This window comes from Triplophysa dalaica, chromosome 2, assembly GCF_015846415.1.
Source record: "Triplophysa dalaica isolate WHDGS20190420 chromosome 2, ASM1584641v1, whole genome shotgun sequence".
Taxonomy (NCBI): Eukaryota; Metazoa; Chordata; class Actinopteri; order Cypriniformes; family Nemacheilidae; genus Triplophysa; species Triplophysa dalaica.
This window is the reverse complement of record NC_079543.1, coordinates 11,967,350-11,987,733: the sequence shown is the minus strand read 5'-3', so window position 1 is coordinate 11,987,733 and position 20,384 is coordinate 11,967,350. Positions and strand designations below refer to the sequence as shown.

At 36.8% G+C, this 20,384-nt stretch overlaps 1 protein-coding gene across 6 annotated transcripts in view; it reads left to right on the top strand.

Moving 5' to 3' along the window:
* The window catches only part of dclk2a (doublecortin-like kinase 2a), a 41,832-nt gene extending 21,815 nt beyond the window's left edge, over positions 1 to 20,017 (top strand). Inside the window, exons 3-19 of one of the 6 annotated variants that reach the window (XR_008909288.1) lie at positions 40 to 169; positions 2,185 to 2,292; positions 3,438 to 3,488; positions 4,616 to 4,710; positions 6,044 to 6,091; positions 7,014 to 7,098; positions 8,117 to 8,222; positions 8,361 to 8,418; positions 8,685 to 8,804; positions 9,150 to 9,296; positions 10,673 to 10,806; positions 10,949 to 11,026; positions 11,354 to 11,450; positions 13,714 to 13,812; positions 13,928 to 14,041; positions 16,389 to 16,468; positions 18,580 to 18,719. Coding sequence is in view for 5 of the 6 variants with exons in the window: in XM_056770036.1 (XP_056626014.1) it covers positions 40 to 169; positions 2,185 to 2,292; positions 3,438 to 3,488; positions 4,616 to 4,710; positions 6,044 to 6,091; positions 7,014 to 7,098; positions 8,117 to 8,222; positions 8,361 to 8,418; positions 8,685 to 8,804; positions 9,150 to 9,296; positions 10,673 to 10,806; positions 10,949 to 11,026; positions 11,354 to 11,450; positions 13,714 to 13,812; positions 13,928 to 14,041; positions 18,580 to 18,897 (1,788 nt within the window). In the remaining variant the exon portion in view is untranslated. Of the gene's footprint in view, positions 1 to 39; positions 170 to 2,184; positions 2,293 to 3,437; positions 3,489 to 4,615; positions 4,711 to 6,043; positions 6,092 to 7,013; positions 7,099 to 8,116; positions 8,223 to 8,360; positions 8,419 to 8,684; positions 8,805 to 9,149; positions 9,297 to 10,672; positions 10,807 to 10,948; positions 11,027 to 11,353; positions 11,451 to 13,713; positions 13,813 to 13,927; positions 14,042 to 16,388; positions 16,469 to 18,579 lie in introns of those variants that run through there. The other 5 variants (XM_056770044.1, XM_056770036.1, XM_056770070.1 and 2 more) reach the window with 5 other exon arrangements.
* Positions 20,018 to 20,384: the final 367 nt, after the last annotated feature.

Below are 20,384 nucleotides of genomic sequence, written 5' to 3'. Positions count from 1 at the left end.
AGTGTTTCCCTCTTTCTCTCTCTCCACCCCTCTGTGTAGATAACAGGTTTGCCAGATTTTTTCGGGGAGGATGACGTGTTCATTGCATGCGGGCCTGAGAAATTCCGCTATGCACAGGATGATTTTGTGTTGGATCACAGTGGTAAGGCTTCTGCAGCCTTTCTAACCGGTAGGATCAGCGAAGCACTAACTTCATTTTTACACAATTTCAAATGCCATACTTAAATATAATTTGCATTTCATTTATTTTACAGGTAACTTGTATTTGACTCAAAATACGAAAAAAGGGCTTATAAGAATGTTATAGCTGCTTCTGCAATGCATGTTAATATAGGAATTTATAACCATTTTAAATGTAGTGAAGAATAAATCTCTTACATATTTAGTTGTCCTCAGTGAGAGTATCATCTCATTTATAGCTTTATTTATCGTTGTATTGTTAATGTTAAAAGAACAGTTCACCCAAAAATGAAAATTCAGTCATCGTTTGCTCACCCAAAAGTTGTTCCAAATCTCTTACAGCTCTTGGTTCTGATGAACAAAGAAAGATATTTGGAAGAATGCTTGAAAGCAAACAGTTATTGGCCACAAGTACCACAGTACTTATGTGACTACCATAGTAGGTAAATTTGCTTTTTACATTTCTTTGTTCTGTCAAAGAAGATATTTTGAAGAATGTAGGAAAGCAAACAGTTCTGGGGCACTTTTGACTACCATTGGTAGTCAATGGTGGCCAAGAACTGTTTGGTTACAAGCATTCTTCCAAATATCTTTCTCTGTGTTCAACAGAACTAAGAAATACATACAGATTTGGAACAATTTAAGAGTGAGAAAATGATGACAGAATTTTTTGTTTTGGGGTGAACTGTCCCTTTAACAGCACACAGATTAATAAGGAAAAGTATTCAAAAGTATCTGTACCGAAATGGAGTCATTCATTCAAATGCAGGATTTAAAAATGAACCCTCTTCAAGAATGCTATAAAGACATTGGACATGAGACAATTGCCATTGTCATGAAGTGACCCTGTTATCCGAAGTTCCCCACAATTGTTTCATGAGCGCTATGTCTCCTTGTGAACTCCATTGGTGGGGAAATGAAGATAGTCTGGGATTTATGGTTAAATTTGATATAATATAATATGAGCTTCCTGTTTCTCTGACATACATCCAGTTTTTGTAGCTTTTCCCACACATGAACTGTGATAGCTTGATTCATAGCCGTGTGAATTTAGTTCATCTGGTTGGCATTTTGTCCCAGTTCTTCACCACTGCCCCACTTAGACTAAGTAGGACTTTTCCAAAAATATAAAGAAACGGTAAGTCTGACGGCGTCTGACGGTATTTAGTCCTTTTCTTCTTACAGCAGGCGTGAATGCTTCAATAAGCCGAACCACCAGATGAACTACATTCTCAGTAACTAAGGAGTTCACCACATGTTGTCTCTCAGAAGCTGCTATTAAATTCTTACATGAATCCCCGTGAAATATATTAAATTGATAGTAGTGACATTTCAATTTCACTTTTTAGCTATAAATTAATTTATCACAGCCCGTTGTGATTAACATGTGCATTGAAATCAATGGGATGGATCAAGTCCGGTTGCCTTGAAAATTTTTAAAGGTTTTGCATCTACTTCTCTCATTATAGTGATGGGCTGTTCTCATAGGCCTTGGGCAGGCACTTTCATTACGCCTTCGCATAGCGCTTTAAAGTCTTGGCACATCCAACGCTGAAATATTTCTGCTGATGTTTCTTTACAAGTCATTTACTCTATATGTTTAACTGTATGTATAGGACAATCTGTATGTGATCATTACAGTAATTGGTCAAACATGATATCAGCTCTGATTTGAGCATGACTCTATGTTTGTTGTGTGTGTGTCAAGAACATTCTGTATCGTCCTTTGAGTGTGCCAATTGTTCTACTTTAAAAGCGTAAATTATTTATTTTTAAATGAGCAAATGAATCACATACCGATTTATACAGTTAGTCAACCACTTAAAGTTAATCTTGGAATAAAGACAATAAGTGCTCTTAATTCTTGCACATTTGTTTAATCTCTGAAACCACTGATTCATACCAACCTAACCCGTTAACCTCAAACAGCTTTTAAATCTGTGTTATTATGAGACATCAAGTAAGTAATCTTCTCCCGATTAATAGAGTCTGTGTTGTTGCCAGAGTGCCGGGTACTCAAGTCGTCTTACGCTCCTCGTTCTCCTGCCCCTGTGAGATACTCTGGAAGTAAAAGTCCGGGTGCGACCCGACGCAGCAAATCCCCTGGATCAGGTGAGGATACATAGAGCACTGTGCAGGGGAGGACAACCAAGACACTAGGGGGGCATTAAATGACTGCTACTTTTAGTTCTCCCTCTCTTTAAAGGAACAGTACACATATCAAAATCTGTCATCATTTACATGCCCTCACATTATTCCAGAACTGTATGATTTTCTTTAATTCATATAGCACAAAAAGATATATGTGACCCTGGACAACAATTTTTTGAATTTGGAATTTTTACATAATCTGAAAGCTGAATAAATAAGCTGTCTATTGATGTATGAGTTGCTAGAATAGGACAATATCTGGCTCAGATACAACCATTTAAATCTCAGGAATCTGAGAGTGCAAAAAAATCTAAATTTTATTTTATGGAACATGATCTTTACTTAATATCCTAATGATCCTAAAGAAAACTCAATAATTTTGACCCATACAATGTATTTTTGTCTTTAACTAAATATGTTCCCGTACTACTTGTTTTGTGATCCAGGGTCACATATTAGGATATATGACATGTGTTCTATGTTCCTTAACTTCTGAAATAGTACTATAGTATTTTAGGAATATAACCTAAAAAGTCACTGACAAACTAACTTTATCATACAGAATATGAGATTTGTAAACTGTAAGTGGAAAGTTTTTATTGAATAAATTAAGATTCAGTTATTTTCTAAACAATGTAATATAAGGGTTGAGATAAAACAAATTATGGTAAATATACAGAGAATTGACAATAATTCAAATATCGGCTGATTATATCGGCCACTGCAATTTATCAGTATATGACTACTCTTATACTTTATAAAATTTGACAACCCCTGTGGTCTTGTAGATTATTTATATTAAAAAGTTCAACAGAAACATTCGAGTAAACTTGATATTTTGTCCAACACAAAGATGAGAAAATGTTGACAAAATGAGTTAACTATCTCTTTATCTATTAGCTTCAGTGCTCACGGCAAATGTTTGGAAAAGAATAACAAAAACGGAAAACGAATTTCTGACTTTGACTTATTGTCATTGATATGTCCCTGAATCATGTGTCTTTCAGTTTGTCCTATTCCCACTCCTGTCACAGTGTTTTGCTCTTTGTCATGCTGTTTCAGTCTCATACCTTTCTCACTCTCTTCTTTTCCTTTTTCCTTTATAGTGAGAAGAACTGCAGGACACTTCTCTAGTCAGTCTCCAGTTAAATCACCAAGTACGTTTTGCTGCTAATAGTACAACCTTAGTATTACAAATGTATTTTATATATTTTTTAATATGTTTTTATATCTTATGGTAATCCCGAGTATATAATAGTCAAAAAATAATACATTCCAATATTGTGCAATATTTTGCAGTAGACTCAGAGACCGATCATCATTTTTTAAGGAAAATTTGCCCACAATTCCATTTAAAAAAGGATACTTAATAGAAATTGGGACTTCATGTGTGCTTGAACCGGAAGTCAGTCATTGTTTTCATCTGAAAAATGAGCTGACACCCTATAATGTATTTGAGGACATTGAAAGGAATTTCAAACTTTTTTAAGTGGCCTAAAGGACATTTACCTGTGGAAATAGCTGTATGTGACCTCCTGCTCTTCAGTGCAGCATTCAATCATGCTAATAGCTGCTTCGTGGCCTCCAAATCCATCAAATAAACTACAGAGCTTTTTCAAACTCTTGAGCTGGCCACAGCTCTGGACTTTGACACCCAAACATTTAAAACCATGCAGACTATTGGATGTGTATGCTCAGGCAGTCTCATGCCTTTTCCTTAAAGCGCCTAATGCAGGACACTCATCCCTGAATTCCTTTGCCCCTTAACTACAAGGTCCCTATCACATGTCTCATGAGAAATCTGCTTATGCCACTATCAAAAAACTCAGCGGGAAATGCAAGAGCTGCTTTTCTACAAAGCTGTGCCCCCTGCGGAGGCTGACGTACTTGGGATGCAGTCCATAATGTGCTGTGTGCTGCTGACTTGTCCTGCTGCAAAATATGTGGGACATTAGTGAAAGGGAATCTGTTGTGTTTAAACTGGTTTGAGTGACATTTTTACACTTATTTTGGCCTTTTGAAGTGTGTTTTTGAGCTCAAGTAAGTTGTGCATGTGAAGTCTTATGTCTGTGTGTTGAGAGACTTGTCGATAGCCTATTTAATGAATTTACCAAATGCACCTCAAACACATTACAGTAGATGGATGGTGCGGATGTCCTAATAATTATAATACATACAAATAAGTAACAGTGAAAAATAAGGACACATGATGAAATGAGAAGAGAAGAAATAAGGACAAAAAGGAATGTTCTAATATCTCCCTCCATCTTGTCTCTTTCTTCAGTAAATGGAGCACCCAACAGCCAAATCACAACCCCCAAATCCGCCAAATCCTCCAGCACCTCCCCGACCAGCCCCCGCAGCATGCGCAACTTTAAGGTAAACCCGTTGGCATAGCAACAAGCTTCCTATATGCTGACAGTTTGCTGTCAAAACATCCCAAGTTTTAAAATAGATTATTTTTGTCAAGTTAGAAATAGGATCAGGCATCTGGATGCTGACTCGTGGATGATAGCATCACTACACTCGTTGATGTAATTGTTGTGATTAAGAGAGTAGAGCTTAGATGGCCAAAACCACTCACTGCCAAAAACATACACAAAGCATACTTTAGCAATTTCCACTAGACCCTTCAAGATGACAAAAATGCATCTTTTTGATATATATAACGTTTTTCTAATGTAATCTATATTTCATACAAACAGGGTTTTTCTGGTTCAGGTATAATAGACACAAAGTACCCTGGTATGAAATGCTTTGTCATGTCACATTTCATTCCTGCCCATAATAAGAATAATTTGGAAAAAACCGTACAATTTATATCATATTGATATTACAAGAAATATTTTTTAAACTTATTTTGTACATTTTTTACAATAGCAGATCCAGACAAACAAAATAAATTTGTTAAGTCCATATAGTTTCTTGATCTGGACAACAATCTACAACCGAAGTTGTGATGGAAAATCCGCTAATCACACCTATTCTTAGAAACATTTTGTGAGTCGATGCATTGATACTGACATCTTACTGTAGTTAAACCAAAGGTCAAAGTCAAGTACAATCAAAAGCTTGATAAGTGAACTCTGGGGTTAATCTCCTTAACTCACTGCCTGTCAAGACAGATACCGTAAGCTTCTTGTTGTGTCAAGGAGGAACTGCTGAAGAGAGATTTTCATGCATTCAGGAAAATCATATACTTGATTTTTAGAGAGGATTTTTTATATTGTGGATAATTTGATGCACCCTCACAGAGAAAAGAAGATCTCAATAGTTTTTCCTAGACAGCAAAGGGATTAAAAAGAGAGCTGAAGGATGCCTATAGCTTCTCATGTTTTTCTCTAAAGAAAACCACATCTTCTCCAAAGTATAGAATAATTCTCAACACATACCCAGCATAGATTCTGCAAAAAAAGATTTCAATACAAAAACAACCTTTTTGTTGTTTTTTAACCATTTTTAAACCATTTGGTATACAAGGAAACTTAACAAAATGAAATACACTATTTTCTAAGAATGTCTATTACGAAACTGGTCTCAATGCATTATTAATAATATTTAACCATTTTTTATTTACTTACTGAATAAGTGGTTTGGCGGAAAACTGCCCTTCAGCAAGGTTCTTTGCACATTGCTCCTGAGAATCCAAGCTAATTTTAGACCAAATGCACCAACGCTGATGTTACATAAATATCTTCCCACTTGCCTTTAGTTTAGTTGCAACAAGCGGATGGGAGTCCCCCTCCGTCTCACTCGACAGGTATTATGAAACTCTATTGCAGCATTTCTGATTAGTTGAAGTTCCCTTTGGGTATTCATATCTTGACTTGGGATCTTGCATCAATCAATTTTTAGATCAAAAATGTCATTCAATAGCATATTTTTGAAATCGGCTATAAATCACGTTACAGTACATGTATCTGCTGAAAACACCATGTATACCCAGGAACCTGTGTACCCAAAGGAAACATTCAGCCTGTATTAAACCAGCTTTAACCAAAATGCTGCTACCGTTTGTCTTCATTGGCTTACTTAGTCTTTTCTCATGTCAATGTCACATCGGTTTAATTCGTTTTTGCTGCTGATTTTAGATAACAAGCAAACTTTTTAACCATGTAGATTGTCACAGAATTTAAAATCCTTTAAGACCAAGGTTCATTATTTGTTATTTCAGTCATCCAGTTTGTCTTTCAGGCAGTTGTTTATCTAGTTAACTCTTCTTGTTTTTTCATTAGTTATTTACTTTCTTAATAATAATGCTTAGTGTAAGATAGCAGTATGTCATTGTGGATAAAATGGACATGCTTCATGCTTTATTATTATTCAGCTTCTATAACCAGGTTACATTGTTTAGTTTTTTGGCCAATCAATTGATAGATAATATTGATGATAGGATGAAAATATGTAAAAATAGACCAAAAATACGAATGCCTCATTAATGACTCATCTTGCACAGCACACATTTTTGTCCAATCAGATGTTCTAAAATTGAAAAAGTGATAATCCATTGAGTAAGTCATTTTTTTACATCTTACATACATATTTTCTCAGAAGGCTAACAAATTGAGTATATTGATATATATATATATTTTGGGTATATCACCCAGCTCTACTCTTGTGATCCTTTAATTATTATTTCTCAAATTTTTAAGGTGATTTACTTGTTGTCTGTCTGTTTTCAGATTCCAGCACATCACTCCTCTATAACCAATGTGAACGGCTCCTCTGAGCAGCCCCAGCAACAAAACAACAGTGTGATCCCTGAAGGTAAATGTCCATCCCCTGTGTCTCTCTCTCCTTCTTGATCACCGTCATCCATTCGCTCACCTTGCGCCTCACTGTGGCTTTCAGTACCAGAAGTCCCCAAAGGGCATTTCAGGGGCATGACAGTCTGGAGAGAAAGTGCTGACACACATGCCACTCTTTGCCACATTTGCACCACACACACTCTCACACTGTGGCGACAGTGTATTAGGAAACATCCCTGCTCAGCAGCGCATGAGTCAGATTGACCTTGAGTTGTTTGTCTGTGTAATAAGGCAGACACACACGCACAAACACACACACACACAAAACAAAGTTGAAGGTGAAGTGTGTGATTATTGTGCCAAAAGCTTCACTTAACAGAGTTGCAGTGTGTTTTTTTGAGGACTTGACCAGGCTGGATAAACAACATTTGCTCAACCAATAATGCGAGCTTGGGGCAGGGGTTTTCTGTTTTCTGACCAATGGTAGGAATAGAAGGAAGAAGGAGTGTTTGCAACTTGTCATTATTACATTTTTATATTACACACCTCCCCTATATATAACACACTTCACCTGGAACACCTTTGTGGTTTATATATTGTTTCGACATAGTATTGTGTATTGTAAAAGTAACAGTTCCACCAAAAATGAAAATTCTTGATATTTGGAAGAGTGCTTGTAACCATACAGTTCTTGGACACTATTGACTACTATAGAAGGAAAAATTGCTATTCTTTTAAATACATTTTTTTGTTCACAAAGATATTTAAAAAAATTGTAGGAAAAGAAAAAGTTCTGTGGCACTTTTTATTACTGTTATAATTTTACTTCTATGTTAGTTAATGGTGAAAAAAAACTGTTTGTTTACAAGTATTCTCCCAAATATCTTTCTCAGTGTTCATCAGAACAAAGAAATGTATACAGATTTGGAACGACTTAAGGGGGAGTAAATCATGACAGAATTTTTGGGGTGAAATGTTCCTTTAAGAGGAATACTTGTCTCAAAGTATGTTTAAGATATTGCTCTGTTCTTTTTTAGTTAATGGCAATCGGAACCTTGCTGCCTCCACTATTTTGGACAAGTACAACATTGGCAAAGTTATAGGTGATGGAAACTTTGCTGTTGTAAAGGAGTGTGTTGAGCGGTAAGAAACCCACCAAGGCTGATTTTGACAAAGATGTTATTTCTATTCTGTTAGGGAAAAACTGGCCTTGCGCAAACTGCTCATTACGGGTCATAAGCACTGTAAACCTATTGTTCGGTTTAATCTTTCTCTGCACAGATGCACCGGAAAGGAGTTTGCACTAAAGATCATTGACAAAAACAAATGCCGTGGAAAAGTGAGTTATCTTAGGGGAATTCACGCTGGTTGGGATATTAAGATGTTAATTATGTATATTCTACTGTTGATCCTGATGTTGTGGGGCATTGGCTATTTATTGTCATACATCAATGAGGAAGTTAGTTTCCTGTTTACCTGTTAACTGCAAAAGCAAACCTCGGGAGTTCATGTAAATTTATGCCTCAGCAGCTAAAGACGAAAGAATGCTGAGATGCTGTAGGGTACGGTGTGGAAGTTTTAGTGACACATGCTTTTAACACTCAGGAGCACCTGATAGAGAATGAGGTGGGGGTGCTGAGGCGTGTGAAGCATCCTAATATAATTATGCTGATTGAGGAGGTGGATACGCCCACTGAGCTCAATCTAGTCATGGAACTTGTGAAGGTATCGTTCATTTTATCGCTTCTCAACCACAACACACTCATACACACATTATTCTTTTTCTCTAACCAATGCCTTTCAGTCAAGAAAAAACTACTTTTCATGATTTCCCGGAGAGCAAATCAGATCCATTCTTTCCATTATTTTTCCAGAAATGTATTACATCAATTATGTTAAAATTAGTATAAAAATAAATTTGTTGTTATTAACCTGAGCTACATTTCACTAAATTTACTCTTTAAATATTGATCAGACCCATACAAATAGTAACCCCTGTGTGAAAGTGTTTTTCTTTCAAAATACAACTTTATTTTTCTATTTATATTTAACCTGTGTGTTTGTTACCAGGGTGGAGATCTATTTGATGCAATCACCTCCTCCACAAAATACACTGAAAGAGATGCAAGTGCGATGGTTTTCAACCTGGCTGCGGCTCTCAAATATCTACACAGAATGAGTATCGTCCATCGAGACATCAAACCTGAGAATCTGCTGGTATGCAAATTCCCATTCGTCTCATGAAGAGCATGTGTGCTCAAAACACTACACGTTTTGTGAAAGTCGATTCAAACTTTTGATATTGTTGTAGCTGTGCTGTGCCAGTTTTTTAGGCTATAAATATTTTTGGTCAAATTCCCACCTTTAAAGGTGTATTAGTGAGGACCTCTCATAGACGCGATATTGACATAGGCTACTAATATTGTCATATTTACCATAACCAACCCCTTTCCCTAACTCACTCAAACCTGTTAACTTTACATTTTACATCAATAAATGCTGTGGCTGATTTATGAGCTGTTCCTATGGTAAAGCCAACTCAGATGTTCACAGAGGACAGTTTTTTACCATTTTCAATCTCTTCTCGCAGCTAAACATACGTCCACACACACTTCCTCAGACATCAAAACTGTATTCTATAAATACAATGTTCAGGTATTGATAAACAGGGTAGTTCCAGTCTGGGATTCTAATTGGTTCACAGCAGTAGTTTAGTCATGATAAAGCATTGCTATGATGCCTACAGAGCCATTTGAGGGATAGTTTACCCAAAAATAACAATTGTCATTATTTAATCTCCCTCATGTCATTTAAAACTTGTATATGACTCTTTCTTCCATGGGATTTTTTTTTGAGAAATGGTTCAGTGGTTTGTGTCCATACAATGGAAGTCAGTGGGTTTTGGTTCCCAACATTCTTCAAAATATCTTCTTTGGTGTTCTGCAGAAGATAAATGTCATACAGGTTTAGAATGACATGAGGTGAATAAATGATCAAATAATTCTTATCGATGGTAAACTATCCTTTTATGCCTATAGCATCTGTTCTTAAACCCATCTATTGAGATGTTTTACACTAGTAATTTAATGATTTAATTACTAAAGTATAAAACACTTGAATCTCTAATATTTTTTATTAGGGACACAATGTGTTTGATAAAAAATGCCACATAAAAACGAATAGGGCTCTTGTGGATAGAATATGTGAATATGGTCGAATATATTCATGGCTAAAGGGTGAAGGGAATCTATACACAACATAGCGTAGCCTCTCATAGTTCAGAGACTACAAATCTGAAGATACTCCAGCTCATATACAAACCAACATACAAACCCACACATAAACGCACCTAAAGAACTCTTTTTAACATACACATGTAGAGGCACGAAACATGTGAATCATCAAGTATACTGTATACACACCTACACACACCTTCTCCAAATAATTTAACCTCCATGCACAAACACATCGTAACTCATGACTTTAAATAACCAAATATTAAATTGAAGCAAGATTACAATTGACATAAGGTATGTCAAATGGCGAAATTAAAAGACTGAGAATGAAACAATAACTGTGTTTGTATTTTCAAGGTGTGTGAGTACGCTGATGGCACCAAGTCTTTAAAGCTGGGTGATTTTGGCTTGGCCACAGTGGTAGAGGGGCCGCTGTACACTGTGTGTGGAACACCCACTTACGTAGCCCCAGAGATCATATCAGAGTCAGGGTAAGAATCACTGGATGTGAATCATTGGATATAAACAGAATTTTGAAAGCTACAATGTGTGCAAGAATCACATTTGTTAAATCCTTCTAAAAACTGTGGTTCGAATGTTTTTGACTGTCTGAATGTTTGGGCATTGCTGTAGCTACGGGTTAAAGGTGGACATCTGGGCAGCTGGTGTGATTACCTACATCCTGCTGTGTGGCTTCCCACCATTCCGCAGGTACAAGATCAAATGTGCTGCTCTGTTCTTAATGTTTGTATCACTACTTAACATCCTGGTCTCTTAGTTTTAAAGGGATACTTCACCCAAACCTGAACATTCTATCATCATTTACTCACTGTCGAGTTATATAGATTTCTTTGTTCTGATGAACACAGAGAAGGTACTAGGAAGAATTCTTATAACCCGACAGATTTTGATATTTATATTACTAACTTGTGAGGAATAGTCTAAGCTGTTCACGCAACCAAACACATGGTGTAAGATGCTTATATTTGTCAGTTATTGTTCGTAATGCATATACTGTACTTTATTATCTGTTTGTAGTGAAAACAACTTTCAGGAAGACCTTTTTGATCAGATCCTGGTGGGCCGCTTAGAGTTTCCTTCACCTTTCTGGGACAATATCACAGATTCTGCTAAAGTAAGTGCAGTCAAACACATATCATCACCTACACACATAAAGGTCATCAGCAATCTCGCTCACTCATTTACTGTATCTCCACATTGTTCGTTCCTCATCTTGCTTTCTCTATATTGACTGCATCCTACACTCTGTCATCCTACTCACTTTATTATCTCATTCACATCCACCCCCTCTCATACTCCACCACATCCAGCTTCAGAACTGTAGGATATTAGATATTAGTGTTTAAGTTTTGGTTCTTCTGTCTTTTCAGCACTGCATTGCAGAATTTTTAGCTGTGTTTGAGAGCATCAAAAAACAGACCTTATGTTTGGATGATTTAACAATTTGAGCATTGTTTGTGTTGTTTTGGTTGTTTTTTGAAAGGGATATATTGGTAGGTTCTTAAAGGGATATTTCACCCAAAGTGAAAATTCTGTCATCATTTACTCACCCTTTTGTCACTCCAAATTTATATGACTTAATATCTTCTCTGTAAAACAAAAGAAGATATTTTGAAGAATGTTGGTAAACGAACAATGGCTGGACCTTTTCAGGATTTTCCTAGATTATTATACCGGCAAAAAATGTTTTGCCCCTCCAAAGATTTATTTAATCCTTGAATGTGAGTTATGAGCAATGAATGACATAGAGAGAGAGTCTCTTCACTCTTTGTTGCAAAGATAGATCGGCTTATGATGTGAAGTAGCCTACTGCGTGAACTGACTTCTTCGTATGCATTCAAAACGCTCTGGCGGAAATATCAAATGCCGATCTGCGCAGCGCCAAATGAAGTCGAATATGCACGTCTCTCTCCCTCGCACATTGAAAGTCAATATTGGGCTCGCAGTTCAAGAGTAGGGTACATTTAAAGCAACACTAGAGAGTTTTTCGACCTTAAAATTATCTCTCTAAAATTATTTTAGTGGTAGGACAACTCTTAACTGGGCGAATTTTACTGCAGATGCTACTTAAGCAGCCCTCTATCTGCTGAAATCACACTTGTTACATTGGTAAATTCACAAGCCCCGTCCATCACCTGTTTTATAGCATACGTCACGTTTTACTGGTTGCATGGGTGATCTAGTTCAGCTTAAGTCTTCAAACCTTCACCCTGGCAGAGCCAGCAATAAAAAACAAGAGGAATAGAGAGAGAGTGATCGGAGACAAGCCCGAACATGAATCAATATCTAACGGATTTACACTCGGTGGTGCAAGCTACAAAAGGGAAACGGGTTGCAAAACGGATGGAGACCTAGCCTTCCTGCTACTTGATTTGAAAGTCTTATATCATTTCTCGTACTGCCCTGTACTTTTGTGATGGTTTGCTACTAGGCTGTGCGGGTTGTTTATTGGCGCCCTAACGTTACTGGTTCACAATTTATAACCGTAAGGAAGACAAGAGATAATGTAATGTTGGCGAATCTCAATAGCTTACGTAGCATGATCGAATTTAGTGTTATGCTTGTAAACGATGACTACCAAACCAGAATAAATGTTGTATGGTCAAATGTTGCTGATTTCATTTCAAATGTTGCTGAGTTCATGCACGTAGACTGATATTATCGGTATCTATAGTAACTATGCTAGGCACTATTCCCATAGCGAGGTGAGTTTAAGTTAGTGATTTCAACTCAACTCATCTTTATTTATATAGCACCAATAAAAACAACAAATATAACTACAGAAAATTATTTTTGTTGGTTGCTAAACACATTCACGTCCATGCGTTGTGTTTTGGGTGACTGCAAATGGCTGCTATGTAGCTAGCACGCTATGCACTAATGGATAACAACCAGCTGATATGTCAGAATCTAGTTTTTATCTATTAGTATAGTCCAGTAGTATACCCCACGAGAGAAGAGTGCTTTAGTACATGGACAGTTAATGAAGTGACATGAGATAACAGTGGTTTCTGCTTAGTAAACAAATTCATGTGTATTGCCCTGCCCACGGGGATGCTTATACGGTCAGCGACAGTATTTACAACACTGATGATAACAGGCAATTGCGCTTATCAACCACATTGGGGGAACCATAAGCAAAAGTTATCTAATGTTGCTTTAACAGGTTGATGGATGACTATGTTTATCAGCCACCACCGAAGAGCAATTTGGACCCAGGAAAAACCCTCCCATTGACTTCTAGACAAGCCAGTGCAAATCAATGTGTACCCCCGTTGTTCGATCACCTACATTGTCTTTCTAAATGGCTACTGTGATTTGTCCGCTTTGGAAATTTGACGAGCCAACCATTATATTCCCATTCAATATTCCTACAGGAGCTGATTGGTCAAATGCTGCAGGTGAATGTGGAGGCCAGATACACAGCAGAAGATGTTCTCTGTCATCACTGGGTCACTGTAAACGTGGGTGTGAATGTGAGTGTATGAGTTTGTACCATTATTTGCCACAAGGACTGTTAGTTAATTATTTTAATCACAAAACTGTATTTGAATCTATGCATGACTACTTAAACATGTACTACTTTCCCAGGAGGATACTGCAATGGATAACAACATGAAGATGGAGGTGGCAGGTAAACTCAAAAAGCACTTTAACTCTGTGCAGAAACAGAGCAACACTACTCCTGGAGTCTCTGTGATTATGGTGAGAACACAAACTGACGTTTGTGGTAGTTTGCGCTTAAAAACGCAGTCCTCATCTTGCTGGGCTGGGTTTCCCAAAACCACCTTGACTCTATAGGTCATTCTTAAGTTTTACCTTAAAGATGGGGTAACACACGCAGTTTCTGCCAATCTCATATTAATCTTGAGTACCCTTACAGTAGTATTGCATACTTTGTATCGTCAAAGAGTATTTAGTTTGATCAAATTTATAGAGAGATATAGCTGTATGATTATTTCCGGAGGCAAGCAGGGTGACGGAACTACAGCACGAACACACAATACATCATCGCAATATCCCTTCGTGTTGTTTACATTATGCACATACGCGCTGATTTACAACAAAACACAGACATATGACTTAGTTATAGAGGTTCATGTCCGGCATCTTTTAGCGCTGGGACCCTGCCCTCTATCAGTTTTAAACTATCTCCAAATTTGGCGTTATAGCCACCGTTTATATAATATTCATCTCTGAAACGCAAACAAAAACACCGCTAAACTTCCGCAGCCGAGTGAAGCGGCATTGATGGAGGACACTAGCCTGTGGTCCTTCGCTCGGTAGATGAGGCGTGGGCTTGCTTTTCCAGGAGAATGGCCAAAAAAAGGAATAGGATAATAAACAGGGATCCAGGCTTATAAAAAAACAAAACAAGTTGGGGTGCTGGGGGAGTGTATCGAGCACAGAAATATTATATTGCTGATTACGTACAGCTCATTTTTTAACAAGTTGACCATGTTAAGCATGAGAAGCGAGCAGACTTATCAGTGTAAAGAAGTCAGAATGCATGAAAAAACATGTTACCCCATCTTAAAGAGTGGTAGCGATATATTCTTTAAAATGATGTAGTGATGTGAAGGTTTTGGAAAAACCCAGCCCTATAACCTACTGATTAGAATTTGGATTACACATAAATCCAACACATAGCGTCACTAAAATTCCAGCTGCTGAATAAAATACAAATCAATCACTTTGTGGCCCTGGCGCTCATGACTTACATAACTGGCAAATCTCAGTGAGAGCATTAGGGATTATTGTATTGTAAGCAAGCACATCACAAAATATGCCAGATCTATGAAATTCGAAAAGTCTGGCCCCAGAGCTTTCACAGTGCTTGACTACGGCAGAATAACTCATCATAATCCTTTTATTATTTGGCAGAATGTGCTCTTTGAGGCACGAGTGAAGCTTTTTCAGCCATTTCCACCCTCACATTTAACTGAGCTCTCATTCCAAACACATTGGACAATGAAGTTATGGACTTAATACTAATTTGTGCAAGTGCTGCACCATACACTGCCTTGTGTCTCAGCTCGTCTCCCTGTTAGGTTCTGTTGTATTCAATGTTTTTAGTGGTCTGTCGTGGAGCTTCATTGCTACATATTGTTTTTTCGCTTATTCCTACACTTTGGACTAGGAAAAGTGATCTTAAATGAACAGAATACAGTCTAAATTTAAACAGAAACATATTACTCGGTAACACTTTACATTTGTTAAAAGGATTGTCCATCCAAAAATGAAAATTCTGTCATGAATTACTCACCCTCATGTTGTGACAAACCTGAATAAAAATATGGTTGAACACAAAGAAAGATATTTGAATGAATGTTAGCAACTGAGATTTCTGAGGCATAGTAGGAAAAGTTATTGTATAATGAAGAATTTAGGAAAGCTAACAGTTCTGGGTCACCTTTGACTACCATTTACATTTCTCCTACTATGGTAGTCAATAGTGCCCCAGAAATCTCAGTTGCTAACCTTCATGCAAATATCTTTGTGTTCAACCAAACAAAGAAATGTATACAGGTTTGGAACAACATGAGGTTGAGTAACTCATGACAGAATTTTCAATTTGGATCGACTATCCCTTTTTATGCTCTAGCAAGCATTAACCAACAATAAACATTATATTTTATAGCATTTATTAATCTTTGTTAATGATAGTTCATATGAATACACATTTTGAAATGTGTGGTGCAAATAGTAAACTAAGGTTAATAAATGCTGTATGTTGAAGGTAGTAAACTAATGTTATGAATGAAACCTTATTATAAAGTGTTACCATTTACTTTACTTTTTGGTTTAAATATTAGTTTCTCCAATTGAAAGAAATTTGTCCTTTTAGCCCAGCATCTAGGTCGTATTTGTCATTATAAACATATACATTTTAAAACATTGTAATATATTGCAATAATATTGTATTATATTAAATATATATATTATTGCTCATTTTCCATTGAAAAACAAAGGGAGTGTTCTGGAGCAGTTTTTAAAAAGCAGCAGCGGGGACTCTGTCTGAATGTGTATTGATGTTAATCTCATTTGACAGTTTGAACTGTAAAGGGCTGTATCTACACCCCCTTCCTTGCTTTCCCGAGACCCGAAGTGATGTCTGCCACTGGAAATTGGGTATTTGACTCCAAATCTAAACCTGTTTTTAATACGCTGCAGTTCTTTATGACTGTTTACTAAAACACTCAAGTCTGTCTGAAAATCTGAGCTTGACCAAGAACTCTGTAGTTTTTGACTGGCATTTGTTGATTCTCACAGGGCTTGTTTTATTTAGCCTGATCTTGCTTCTAATTCCAGTCTGTTTTCAATCTTACCATTTTTACATTCCACTCCATGGCTGTTTTAAATAGCTACTTAGTATTAATCTTTGTCACATTGTTTCGTGGCACATTATTGTAAATTGTTTTTTCTGGGCTCTAGCAACAAGGTTTGTATTGGCGTGCATGCATAACTGACCGAATTAACACAGCTATGTGATGGCTTCGCTTTCTTTCTGTCAAGTAATCCAGAGACAGTTTACTGGCCACCTCATGCCATTGCCATCTCAATTGGAAATAAAATGGTTTGAACAAGTAAAAAACCTGCCACCTTCTGGCCAAGTGCTATAAAATGAAACAATAAATCTACCTGTCAGTTCTTTAGAGGACAGAGATGGAGAGATGCATTATTATTCCCAGAAATGGCCTTGGATGAAATATTTACTGAAGGTTTCGGAAAATACATTAAATGCCATTTTGATTATTTTTGCAGCCGCTGTATTTACTGGTTTTATTCACTTTGCCAGTTTTCTTTGCATTACCGATGTTAGACTTTAGATCTTGATATAAAGGGCTAATTTACCCAAAACCATAAATCTTCTTTTGCAGCTCTTATATCAAATATGCCACTGAATTACAGTTAAATTGACTTAAATGTAATCTTTTAGCAAAGCTATTACAGGCTCCAGAGAAGTTTAAATATATAATGAACACTTCACATGGGGTATTTTTATTCTGCTTTAATAGCCTGTGGAAGAGTGCAACATACAGCACATGAAGATTCTTATTTACTAAAGGAATATGGGTTTGGAATAACATTCGTTTTTTAAATAAATTATCCCTAAAGGGGCTACTTTAATTAAATGTCCCAATTTAGGACCTGACACTGGTATTAGTTATATAGTCCTTGTGCTAGAGGTTTATTTGTTAGAGCGTTGTTTATGAATTTGTGCTATATGTGCTCTGTGAGTAAGACTAGTCTCTGTCCTCTGCTTCTGCTCTCCTCTTGGTATTGCTATTCTCTGACTAGCTCCAAGGCAATGGTATGTACTAACACTAACTGCTATGCTCCTCCCTCCCCGCCTGTCTCTATACACACATTCATTCTTTCACCAGAAGTGGGAGAAAGTGACAACAACATCACTTAAGATACTAATCTGACCCAAAAAGAAAATGTAATTGTAGCAACAGAAATTGAATTGAAACTTAATGTTTGACTTTCTTTAATCCCTCAGTGGTGTTTCTCACTTTCTGCCTTTTTCTGTGCCAGTCTTTTCTACAGCAGTTTCTTTCACTGCTGTGGTCTTCTACCTGTGAGGTGATCAATACTATTGACTTCACAGTTAAATCAGGTCATACGTACTGTCCTGTATCTGACATTACTTAGTATGAAGGTTTTTTTCCGACAGCAAAGGGAAGAACAGTAGGAAACATTGAAGAACTGGAAAATAATCTTTAGGACTAAATTTATCTCTCTTTGACCTTACTGGTCTTAAAGGGAAAGTTCACCCCAAAAGAAAAAACTGTTTTTATTTACTCTCCCTCTTGTTCTTTTGAAGACATTTTTTTCTGTGGAACACAAAAGATGAAATTTGATAAGAGTTGATAACTGATGATACCTGTGCTTGTGGTTTTAAGATATTTTCAAGCAAAATATTACATAATGCGCCTTTAATGAAATTGTATATAAATAGATGAATGAATAATATGTAAATCTGTGTCCTGTTATCCAAGAAAGGCAATGATATTATTTTTAAATTCACCTTTTAAATTCCACCGGAGCGAAAAATGCAATGCGCATTTGAGTTAATAAAGGGATGAGTAAACCAAATTCCATTTTGAGTGAACTGTTTCTTTAATTTCATATCAGTCACTTTTCCTAAAAAACATTTTCACTTTCCTTTCCATTTTGTGGTTGGGTGCAACTCAGCGGACGTGTAAATATTAACACAAGCATTGTCTCCTCTGTAGAACACAGCTCTAGATAAGGAAACCATCCAGCTTACTTGTCGTCGCCAGGATCGCAGTTCCCCTCTAGGAAAGAGCCCCTCCTCCACCCATCCAGAGAGAAGACGCTCCTACAAGAGAAGGTCGTCTGCCCAATCGGAGGACTCGAAGAGTACTGCCCCTGTTGAGCCTCTAGCCTCAACAACCCCTAATGCACCATCTGCACAGCCTCTGCCCTCCCCTTCCTCCGCCCCACCGTTACCCCCATCTCCCATCACCTCGCCCTCCTTCCTCCAATGCAGTGAGGCTGACGCCAGCAAGGGCTTTCCAAAGGAAGAGTAATATACTGACCCACCAATATAAAAATATAAAAAATACACTAGGAGAAAACAATATAAAAACAAGGCACACTACACACACGCACATGAATTAATAAATAAATGGCAACCCTGCAGATTTTTTAATCTTCATCCTATTAACATAATATGGTTGTAGCTGTCTGTATAGTGGTCAACTGCTTGTCTCTCCCAGGCTCTGTGCTTATACTTTATGCTTTCAATGTGCAACACCCATTAATGGCTTTAAAGACTTAATGTGCGATTGAATATATAAAGGTGTATTGATCGACACCCCAGCTTAGTATTTTTTCCACATCTGTGAGCTAATGGTTCAGTTATAAGTATCAAACGAATTAGGGTGCTGCTGGGATTAAGGATGATACTTGGAAAAAAAATTGTAAGAAACTTGTCCTGCTGAAACTTGAAGTTTGTTCTTTTTTCTTTGAGTGTGTTTGATTATAGACTGCTTGTCTTCTTTACTCTACTGCTACACAGAAAGGCAACTCACATTAAATGCATGTGGGGCTGAGTGTGTTTTTCTAAGAGGGTGTGCCCACACTACTGTGTTAGAGTAATTTTGCAGTAGTTTATAGTTGCCTTTATAAAAGCCAGCAAACTAAGAAATCTGTAGGAATTGTTTAAAGTTATTTTATTTTTTGCTAACTTATTTGTACAGGTTAGAAATAATGTGAAATTGTACTTTTAGAATAGTTTGATTTGACGAAAGCATTAAGTGCACAATGTTTTATTTTCTCTGTCCCTATAGAGCCAACAGATGCAATAGTGTGTTCATTTACAGTCTTTTTGCATTAGTCATCATTTGCTTTGTGTAATAGTTTCTCTGTACTGTGCCAGTGCTCAGTGGTCCCAGTTCCCAAAATATTTAATGCATTCAAAAAAGTCTGCACACAAGGATTTTGATAAAGCTGATTGTTGATATTGATGTATGATTGTGCACAGATTTGCAGACTTTTTTACATGTTTCGAAGGTTTTGAGAAATGTGGCAGTACGTAAATATGGCAATCTGTAGTGTCATTGCAAGCTGGATTTCATATGTAATTTTTAATAGTGTTCTTCATCGTCACAAGAATCAAAAAGAAATGCAATAAATTTGTCTTGTTTATCCTTGTCTTATTGTTTTTCACGGTTCTCTTAAGAAAACATATTTTTTTTAATTAAGTAGTATCTTCGAAAGCTGCATTGTAACATCGCCATCTGTTGGCTGAAGAATGTCACTATAGGAAATATATTTGAATTCCGAACGGCAGGCATAACAAAACAAGACACATATGTCAAACAGTTATATAAAAACAATTGTCGCAAGAACTATGAAATACACCACATTTGTTTTTTTATCTGAAACAAAACATATTTCAATAATGTCACAATTAATATAAAAAAATGCATCGTCTCCGTATAGCGTCCTAATACAATAATCTGCTTTGCCTTTCTAACTGCATAACTAGTTATATCTTAAAGTGAAAGAAAAA